Source organism: Brassica rapa, chromosome A01 (genome assembly GCF_000309985.2).
Source record: "Brassica rapa cultivar Chiifu-401-42 chromosome A01, CAAS_Brap_v3.01, whole genome shotgun sequence".
In the NCBI taxonomy this organism is placed as follows: Eukaryota; Viridiplantae; Streptophyta; class Magnoliopsida; order Brassicales; family Brassicaceae; genus Brassica; species Brassica rapa.
The window spans coordinates 19,803,998-19,815,420 of NC_024795.2; the positions used below are offsets into that span (position 1 = coordinate 19,803,998).

Consider the following 11,423-nt stretch of genomic DNA (forward strand, 5'->3'; position numbering starts at 1 on the left):
GGTTGGAACTTGGAATCATTAAATTTAATTAAGGGATATGATTATTTTCTTCTTTTTCCCCTTTTTGTGTAACGACTCGACCATTTTCAATTGGTCATACTCCTAACACCTAACTCCTGTTAATATCAGATTTAATCAAATTGATTATCAGGCTTTGGCCCTATGTTAGGCTCTTTTATTATACTTCTGTTAATGAAAGGCTTCAAATCCTATTTATGGTTTTTGGTTGGGTCTGCATAGAGGGAAATGATACGAAAGTGTGTGGGGCTAAATGTTATCAAAAGATTTTTTTTTTGTCTTTATATATGGAAATGAAAGCTGGTATTATGAGTCACGAAGATTAACTTCACCCGCATAAAAAATTGTCATGAGTTTTTGGGACATCGTGCAGAGCTGGTTTCAGTGGTACAATCTATTGATAGTGGTATATTATCTACAATAGGTAACTGGTAAAAGAAAACTCACGTTCTTTAATACTAACATTTTTCCAATACAGCTTTTCTAACTTTTGGTTCGTACACTTAACTCGTATTTCTAAATCTTTTGTAACAGAATATTTTTTTCTAGATTAGGCAAACAACCACCAAATAGTTATAACTGGATGTAGGTAAAAGTTATCATTATCAATATGATTACACAAGAAATGCTTGAAAATCAGAAGCATTGCAATGATAGTTGGATTCATTAAATTTAGTAAAGGGATAGGACCATCTCTTCTTATTTTTTTCCTTTTAATGTCAGAAACGATTGGACCATCTTCAGCTGGTCCTAAGTCCTAACACCTAACTCTTGTTAATAGCAGTTTTACTCAAATTGATTGTTGTGTTTCAAAAAAAAAAAAAAGTCAAATTGATTGTCAGGCTTTGGCCCTATGTCAGGCTCTTGAATGGAATTTTAATAGTACCTGCTAGGCATGGGCATTCGGGGTCCCAATCGGATTTCGGTTTTATCCATTCGGGTTTCGGTTTTTTGGGTTTATCAAAATCAACCCCATTCGGGTTATATAAAAGTTTGGTTCGGGACCGGTTCGGGTTCTATCAGGTTCAGGTCGGAATTAGTAAATCTTCAAAGAACCGGTATAACCCATTGTACTTTCGGGTTCGGGTCCCAATCGGTTATTCGGTTTAAAAATACCTGATTTGTACCTATTTTGTAACTAAAACATAAATGAAATCGGTTCTTCGGATTTAAAATACATGATTTGTACATATTTTAAAAGCCAAAACATAAGAAAAATCGATTCAAAAATAAGAAAAAAATCAAACGTGATCATTCAAAATAAAGCGAAAGATAAACATAGTTAGTGATAGAAAGAAAACCATATAAATGAAATCATAAAACAAAAAATAAGTGCTCATGAGAAATATTATTTAATAAAAAAAAACCAAAATCTAAAAACTTCAGGCATCAACCGCCACATTCCACCATCAACCTTCATGTAACAGATAATTATTTTAGAAGTTTAATAATATCTTAAAGTATTTTGGATACATATTAAGAATTAAGATCATATTTGGTAGAAGTTATTTTTGTGATTTTAAATGTTTCGGATTCTATCGGATATCCATTTAGGTTCGGGTTCGGTTCGGATAATACCCATAACCCAAAATACCAAAAAACAGGATCCATTCAGTATTTATGTCGGGTTCGAATCGGTTCGGATTCATTTTTATCGGATCGGGTTCGGTTCAGATTTTTGGATTCGGTTTATTTGCCCAGCTCTAGTACCTGCCTTGAATCTGATTCTCTACAACTCATCTAACCATCTCTTTTTTTTTAAGAGTTTCAGAATCCTTGCTGATTTTTAAAAAAAGAAGCTCTCAAAAACAGCCAATGTAAAGACTGGTTTTCTTGTGATATGTTATGCATTTATTTAGCAGATGCGTGCCATAAAACTAACAAAAGCGAAACTGGTAAAAGAAAACTCACGTTCTTTAAATAGAAAAACTCACTTGCACTGAAATACTGAATATGATTTTGCTTTGTTAATTACATAAACTCGCAAAACCCCTTCAAACAAGAAAATGTTCAGATTTGCCGAAACACATTCGACTCATTAATCAATAAAACAACATTCATTTTCGATTGAAAATTAGTGTTATATCAATTGGAATATGATCCTCGGCCACAGATTTAGGGAAACAAAAAATTTGATTTCAACTTGACCTCAAATTCCCAAAACCTTTTATAAAAAAACTGTTGTTGCTTCTTTTATTGCTTCAGAAGCGGCTCACGGCTCTCTTCCCACTGGTCCAATCGGCTCGAAGCTTTCTCCACCTAAATTTTTTGTTTAGAGATTGCTTTTTAGTACCATATCTAATCCTAAATCATACTCAATATCTTTGCCTAAAACTTTTTTCACATAAAGCATATAAAATGTTATTTAATTACCTCTTTATCCCAATCAGTTCTCAAGGTAACAACCACTAAGATTATGGTTTGCATTAATGTTCCCCCAATCATCCCTGTCCATATACCCTGCACCAATCGATCGTTAGATAATCATTTATTATTTCCATTTATCATATGATTTAATATGTACGTCTATGTCAATAAAGTTAAAGGCATTTTTGACTTATTTTACCTTTGCTCCCATATCATAGGTGAAACCAAGTACAAAACCAATAGGTATTCCCACCACGTAGTAACATCCAATGTTAACGTACGCCACAAATGCTTGCCAGCCACATCCAACAGCCACACCTAAACATATTTGTATCAAAATAATTAGTAGAATCTTTATATTAATGTGATATATAGAAAGCAAGACTTGATTTGATATAGTTGTGGGATTTTTTACCTGACAAAACCGGCTGAATTCCATTGAGAACAATAGTGATAGCTAAAAAGGGAGATAAATCCGCAACGGCCTCGGCCACGATAGGACTATCAGTAAACACGTAGCTGATGACATTTCGCCAAGACATGACCACGACGGCTTCGAAAACCGCTAATAAGAATGATACACTTGTTGTTACTACCGTGGAGAAGGCAGCAGCCCTTGGGTTTCCAGCTCCTAATTCATTGCTTACTCTCACACTAACCAACAAAAAAAACATTTTATTATTAGCAACCACATGAAACAATTTTTATTTTTAGAAATTAATTATTTGTTACAAACCTTGCAGCTGCGTTGAATCCAACGGAAACCATGAACGAGACTGCAGAAATTGACATACTGCCAAAAAAAAGAAAAAAAAAATTGATGAGTAAAATTTATGATTGGTTTGAGCAAGTGCATGCCGCTTCTTTCTTCACTGGAAAGTGGAAACGACACAGAGTTGGAAACTCATTAGAAAACGACAAAAGTAAAGACAAAAGCTTAAAGAGATTTCTCTAGTCTCTACTGAATAAGAAAATGACGTGCCGACGAGTGTTGTCTTTTTCGACTCTGCCATAGAAAAATAGATAATAGAGCACTTAAAATAATTTAAGGGTTACATAATTACACCTGTCTAACTCTAACCTTAATGCGACAAATTATCTGTCCTATGTTTAGATTCATTGTAAATTTGTGAACTTGGAAATAATTTTAAAAGTATCCACTTGACTAGTATTGCTAAATGCTACCCCTAAAAGTATGTTAAAAAATATATTCAGAAATAAATTTTGAGGTTTATAAAATTTATTCATTAATAATGCTAGTTTAAGAAACTGATAATAATTTAATTTATTATATTATTATTGATTTAAAGTTATTAAAATAGTGAATAACAGAATAACACATCTATAATCAAAACTAAATATGCTTTCTTTATATGTATAAAAACTAAAAAAACTATTATTTAGAAATAGAATGAAAAATTACTTTTTGCTATAATTACTTTTGGCTAACATTAATGCAGCAAAATATTTGATATATGTTCAAGATTCATAACTAATGTATAATAAATATGAAAACAAATACAGTATGATAAAGATATGAGTTTAAAGCAGATTTTCAATGTTGACAAAAAAAAAGCAGATTTTCAATTAATTTTCTCTTGTTTGCAATTTATGTTGTTGGTTGTTGCTACGTTTCAAAAAGGTAAGAAATAAGAATTATTTTTACTAAGATTAGAGTTTTGAAAGTACTTACCATGTTGCACAAATAAAAAAGGAAAGTACTTACCATATAGCGAGAGAATCCAAAGCAATCTCCGGGTTCTTGAGAAGTCCGGCGAGTAAAACAAGAATCTGAGAGTACCACGACTCAAGGCAGAGCATCACTGCGGAAGCTGCGGATAGCCGGAAAAAGTCCCAAAGACCTTCAAAAGCTTTCCAGCTAAAACCTTCCCAACTTCGTCGACATCTTGGGCTCATCTTAATGTAAACAATCTGGGCCGCGACGATGATCCACCACGAGAAGCTATGAATCAGAGACAAAGCCAAGAGACCGAACCCTAAGCGATACACAGCGACCCACGAGAGGACAAGGTGGATAACGAGAGCCGCGGCTGAGATGTAAGCGCTCGGCGTGACGATGCTCTGCGCTTGGAGGAACTTCTGGATCGGGAAGTTAACTGCATAAGCGAATATCACCGGGAGCATACCGTAGACGAAGACGGAAGCCATTGTTGCGACTTGCTCCGGCTCGCCCAGTGTGCTTAGAAGCGGTTTGGAGAAGATGAAGAGAAGCGACATCGGAAGACACGTCAAGATCAGAACCACCGTTGATCTCTGGAGGTAAACACCGAGCATATCGTAACGATGAGCTCCGTGCGCTTGTCCACATAACGTCTCCACCGCACTTCCCATACCAAGCTACATAACCGGATATTCAACAAAACCGGTTAGATTTCAGTTTAAGTTGCAATAGATCGGTTGAGAAATTGGTTTAGATTCAGAGAAATCGATTAGTTTCGTTTAAGTTGCAATAATATATCGGTTGAGAAATCGGTTAGATTCGGTTTAAATTGCAATAGATCGGTTTAGATTCCGAGTTGTACCAGAAGACCGTAGGTGAACAGATTGAATCCACTGTTACCAAGGGAAGCGGCGGCGAGTTCGGTGCTACCGACGTGCCCGGCGAAGATACGAGTGAGAATCGACATCCCGTTGTTGATGACGTAGACCAAGATAGCCGGAGCGGCGAGGTAGAAGAGGAACTTCATCTCTATCATCAACGCCAGGTAAATACGGCGGAGATACGGCAGTTCTCGGTCGGTTAACACAGTTTCGAGTCGGTAGTCGATGAACGATTTCGACGATTCAATGAATGAACGGTGGAGATTTTCCAACGATTCTGAGTTCATTTTTACCGGAATCTTCGAGAGTATCGAAAGTATATCCAAGTAGTAAAAATCGGAATCTGGGAACGATGATGGTGTTTCTCTCTCTCTCTCTCTCTCTCTCTTCTTTGTTTGTGACTTTGTGTCTGTGTATCTCTGCAACTTTGGTAGAAGTTATATAACGCGAATTTTGCCGTGTATGCTGACGGAAATAATAATTTTTAATTCTTTTATTTGACTGCGATTGTGACTCTTTTCTTTTTTGTATAATAATTTTTGTATAAACAATAGGAAACGAAGAAACGAGGAAAGGCTGTTTTATCTGTTTTGCACTTTTTCGAATGTATTAGTTTTTTTTTTTGTAAATAGTTAAATACTGTTGTATATAGCGAACTTAGTATAACTTCATATAATAAATTATATTATTTATTTAATATCAGTAAAATATGTGTGTATATAGTAACATTTAAATTGAATAGCACTTGTTTTTTTTTTCTTTTTTTGGCATCAAACGAATATTATAATTAAATAGCACTTGTTTAATATTATAATTTATGGTAATTGAATGATACATGATTTTAACCCAAAAAGTCTAAAATCATTGACTCTGAAAACGTAATAGATTTCTATATCATCCCTTTAATTTACAAGCTTCTAAAATTAATTAACTTGACATTACTTTCCATAAGCCAAAGAACCTCAACCAATAATAATCCATTTCCTTAATACCCTTTTTAAAGGAATTCTAAATGAAAATATAGACTATTTGCTGAATGCTTCTCACTTTTTTAAACATCGAAATTCTCACTTATTATTAGTAATATTACAGCACAATAAAAAAGTGTACTAGATGTTTTCTTCCACCATGTACAACAATTAAAAAATTGAAAATGAATTATATCTACAAATAAAATTTGTTAATATTTTATATTTTATTAATTTCTTACCAAAAATTTAATATAAATTTTATTTAATTAAACATAAAATCAAAATACAATAAATAATTTTGTACTTTAAATTATATTAAACAATAGATATGTATATATTTACAATTAAAGTCTTAGATAGATATTTTATCTGTTTCTTTTGGTTAAAATATGTTAAAATCAATTTTTATAAATTAAAAAAATAAGATTTTTGATATAAAATAGTGAAACTAAACAGTATTTATAAAATGTATAAAAATATATAAAGAAAACTAATGATATTATGATTAAAATATATATTTTACAAATATATAGAAATTTTTGAAGTGCTTTTTATTAATAAAATTATATAATTATAAAAATAGAATTAAAAATATTTTTAAGTTAGTAAAATACTGGTATATTTCTATTATTATATTATTTAATGTCATATTTAAATAGATTTACTTTAATGATAATATATGAGTCATTACAATATCCTTAAAACTTTACCAAAAATATAAATCAACGTTAAATGTAATTGTTCATGTCATATTTAACCATAAGTAATAAGTAATGTCATAATTTCTTGCATGCCAACTCACTCTACAAATAATGTCTAGTGAATTATTTTATCATTTCATCTTGGAATTTTAGATTGTCTAGCAAAAAGGATTTTAACCTCTTTGTATTAAACCTTAAGTTAATAAAAACCAATATTTGCACACACAAAAATAAATTGAAGTTAAAATCTCTGATTCTTTTAGTCAGAATTTAGTGTGTATATATATATATATATCAACAAGATTTGATATATATTATATCAACAAAATTTGGATTATTATCATTAGACATAAAATTGCTTAAATATGTCTTCAAATCATTAAAATGTTTAAAATTTAATACTCCCTCTGTTTTTCAAAATGTATCATTTTGAAATTTTATATTTGTTTTATAAAATGTGTAGTTTGGCAAAAATAAAATTTTAAATAAAATTCAGTTTCTAATGCGATTTCATCCAAAATAATTCAATGGATTGTAAAGTGTATCTCCTAAATGAGTTTGTTTTATTGATCAGTGGCATACTGTTGGAGATGGAATATGTTCTTTTACAAGGTCAACATGTAAATGAATTCGGTCCAATATCAAAAGATAGGTGATTGGATTAAGCCAAATCAGGTAAGAAAAAAGCATACAAACATACGAAGCCGGCACAAAAACTAAAAATTTTAGACTTATACTCTTAAAATTTGTCCTTGACAAATATATCTTCCTAAAAACCGATTTGCTTATTATATTCCTTGTAGTCAATTGATGATATTCTAGTAAACTTCTTTCAAATAATTCACTATCGAATTTTTAATTTCATTTTGAACTAACTGAATTCAGATTCAACATATACATATATCTTAGATATTTTCCAGAAAGAAAGACTAGAAATGGTGATCATTTGTCTCTGACTATTCACATTATGTGTGAAAGTATTGTCTCACATGATAAATCAAGCAAACTCCAAACTCACTTGTCTGTGGACGAGTCACTTTAGCAAATCACTAGTTTGCAACTGCTCTAAAAAAAGAAAAAAAAATCAGTAAGAAGCAGTTTTAGTCTTTTAGAACAATTATTAATAGATAAATTATGAATAATAATCATAAAAAGAAAGTAACCATATGAGACTAATGGTTAGAATATAGTATATATAAAATTTGTATTAATTCCATTAATGCCCCTAAAAACCCACATGCACATATATCTGATTTTTTTTCTCTTGCAGCTTATATGATTTTTCTTCTCATCCATAATTTAGTATATGTTTTCCATCTCAAAATCTTTGACCAACGATGAAATTGCATTAACTGAAAGAAAGGTGTTAATGATCAATATCTGACAAAAAAAATAAAATTGTGACACAAAATTAGAAGATTCAAATTGTGGTTAGATGTTCTGAATCGACCAAAAATTGAAACAGAAAAATAGAAAAACCACACATTGAACTGTAGAAGATGATGAACCGTGCTACATATATTAAATAGTATATTCTATATTTTTCAACTTGTATAAATAGAATAGAAATCAGTTTTCGTGTAATATAAAATTGTAACCAATTAAATATTTTTTATATGAATCATCTTTTTAAAAATTATCTAAACACAAATCTGACATCTTGTACAACCACATTTTTACATAGTTTCTTTTCATTCTACACCAAAACAATCAGTATGAAAGCATGTATAAAATACACTAACATAGTACTTTATGTTATTGTCGTAGTATAGTATGTCATTGTCATTCCCCTCTTCACTCCTCACTTTCTTCCATCTCCTCGTTCTCTTCCTCACTCCTCCTCACTCATCAGTTCTCATTTTTCATTCCTTATTTTCACTTTTTACTTTCAGATTCACTATAAATTAATTGTTTTATACTATATGTTCAATAAATATAACATATAATATATAAATTGTGCTTTAACACACGCTCTCACTTTCTTTTCCCTCTTCACCCTTCACTCTTTATCTTCTTTTACTCTTTACTTTCCACTTTCTTTTTCACTCCTCCTTCTATTTACTCCTCACTTCTCACTCCTCCTCCTCTTTATTACCTCTCAGCTTCTCCTTTTCTTTTCTTGTCCATCAGTTTTAATTAAAATTCTATCAACTCTTCTGCAAGTCATATATTTTTCTTTGTTCCTGATTTTTATTTTGTAGTTTTGGAGAACATGATCAGTTCATGCTAAACTATACTATTTTGTTGTACTCTATTCTATTTAAAAATATAAAATAGAAGTATTAATCTTCATGTTTCTCCTTTGTTAATTTCGGTGACAACTCCACCAACTCTTCTACCAAACATATCCCTTCTCTCCTCCTCATAATTCTTATCATTCACTTCTTAAAAAGATGAACAATTCATATGTTAAAATGAAATGGTGTATTCTACTCTATTTGAAAAATATATAATATAAATATTCATCTTTCTTCTCTTTCTTTTCTATCAATTTTGGTAACTTCAGTATCTACTCATTCCCCTCTTTCTCTTCATTTTTATCTTCCTCTTGATGTTCCTCTTCTTCCTCTTTCTTTTCTTTCTTCAGAGTCAACTCTACCGTTCCTCGTGCATTGATATCTTGCATATTTGCATTGTTTTATCCATTCATCCATGAGCATTTTCATCATATAGATTAGGATTCAGACATGTTTAGGTTGCATTTTGCATACATGAGTCTCTATTAGGTACTGGAGTACCACATAAGGTTATTTGGAGCTCAAAAGAGGTGAAAAGAGTGATCTTTGGACGAGCACAGCCGGAGCGACCTCTCGGAGCGACGGCATGAGGTCGCTGTGCACCACATCCCGGAGCGACTCATCCAGAGCGACTGCACAAGGTCGCTCGCGTTTTCACGTCTGGAGACACACATTTACACCTCGGAGCGACCTTCCAGAGCGACGTGCTGAAGTCGCTCCCGAAGCTCAGAGCGACCATACCAGAGCGACAGGGAGAAGTCGCTCGCGTTTTCATCACCCGGAGACGCGAGAACGAGCCCGGAGCGACCTCTCGCAGCGACACAGCGAGGTCGCTCCCGAAGCCTGGAGCGACTTGTCGGAGCGACGGGCTGAGGTCGCTCCGTGTTTTGTTTCTGCTCGAACTTGTGATTTCTCAAGGGCATTTTGGTCATTTCATTATGCACGTTTTTATTTTCTAAACCTATGTTTTATTACTCTGTAGCCACCAGAGGCAGATTATCTTTTATTTTTGATCTATTGAGAAAGACAAGAACCTCTTGGATTTTGATTGTTATGTTCTGGTGTTCTTGTTGATTTCTTATCTATTTCTCTACATGGTTAATCTGAAATCCAATATGGGTTTAAGAGGAATCATGGAGATTAGTGAGTAATCACCTTTTGAATTCATGGGTTAGGGAGATTAAGGGTGATTAGGTTAGAGCTAGGATGTTTTAGTGTAGATCATTCATATTTCCTTGCTAGTAGAGTAATCATAATGCATCTTCTGAGTTGGCCACTCAGTTGTTGATCCTTAGGCATTTCTCACCCGAAAGGTGTTCGATGAAATGCCCGAGACAACTCTCCTAGGCTTTTAGTATACTTTGCCAAAGACATTTGTTGTTAAAGGTACTAAGATAGCTAATAGACTTGTTAGTAATGATTGCTTTCATATTATTCAACCAAAGACATTTGATGTTTGAGATATGTTAGCAAATGAGCATTCATCTAGACATAGAGCTTGCTTAGAATTGTGTCTAGGCTTAAGGTTGATAGTTTGATTGATCTTGCCATCCTTAGTTCGATACTTGATCACCCGAGGTCTAATCCCTATACCCATGAGTTCTCTTTTCCTTTAGTCAAGAAAGTATCATTCTGTTATTGCTTTCTAGTTTTAGTCATAGTTTAAAACCCTTCTAAATCATTGGTTGCACTTAGATTAAGTGAGTACTTGCATTCTCAGTGCTTTGATATCCCTCAGAACTGGTTCGACAATCTTCTATACTACAACATTTGTCTTAGGAGCCTTGAAAACTCCTAACATCAAATTGGCGCCGTTGCCAAATTCTGAGTAGATTTAAACATTGAGATTTAGTCACTTGCTTGAGACTAAGTCATTTTTATTTTCTTTTGTTACTGATTCTTCTTCACCTCCCTTTAATCTACAGGTGTATGCACTTGAGGAGCAGGGGTCCATCAAACCTAGTTCCAAGAGCTGCAGATATCAGAGCTTTAGAGAGAGAGTGTGCTAGAAAGAGAAGAGAAGAAGAGCAACAGGCTCACTTGCAGAGATTGGATACTGATATGGGAGACATACCTCAAAACCAACAGCGAGCAGCGCGACCTATTGGCACTTATGACCGCCCCAACATTCATGGTCATAGATTGGGAATCCGAGCACCAGCTGTAGCAGCCAACAACTTTGAGATCAAATCAGGACTCCTCAATGTGATCGAGAACAACAAGTATCATGGCTTGGCTCTAGAGGATCCATTTGATCACTTGGACAGGTTCGACAGCTACTGTGGGTTGTCAAAAACCAATGGTGTGTCCGAAGATGCCTTAAAGCTCAAGCTATTCCCTTTCTCTTTGGGGGATAAAGCACGTCAGTGGGAGAAGTCTCTACCCAGCGACTCCATCACCACTTGGGATGACTGCAAGAAAGCATTCTTGGAGAAGTTCTTCTCTACTTCAAGAACTGCTAAGCTGAGAAACGAGATTTCCAGCTTTCAACAGAAGAACTTGGAAGGCTTCAGTGAAGCCTGGGAGAGATTCAAGGGCTACCAAGCTCAATGCCCACACCATGGCTT

The 11,423-nt window shown here is 33.5% G+C and overlaps 1 protein-coding gene and 1 non-coding gene across 2 annotated transcripts; both read right to left on the reverse strand.

The window, feature by feature from the left end:
- Positions 1-1,914: 1,914 nt before the first annotated feature.
- LOC103831646 (protein DETOXIFICATION 37) lies at positions 1,915-5,550 on the reverse strand. Its single transcript, XM_009107543.3, has 7 exons — positions 4,929-5,550; positions 4,112-4,743; positions 3,122-3,178; positions 2,801-3,039; positions 2,585-2,703; positions 2,392-2,478; positions 1,915-2,277 (listed from the first exon to the last, which is right to left on the reverse strand). The coding sequence occupies exons 1-7, from the start codon at positions 5,232-5,234 to the stop codon at positions 2,212-2,214; spliced, it is 1,506 nt and encodes a 501-aa protein (XP_009105791.1). The 5' UTR covers positions 5,235-5,550; the 3' UTR covers positions 1,915-2,211.
- A 5,766-nt stretch (positions 5,551-11,316) lies between these two features.
- On the reverse strand, positions 11,317-11,423 carry LOC117129064. Its single transcript, XR_004452635.1, has one exon. It is a non-coding gene; the product is annotated as a small nucleolar RNA R71 (small nucleolar RNA).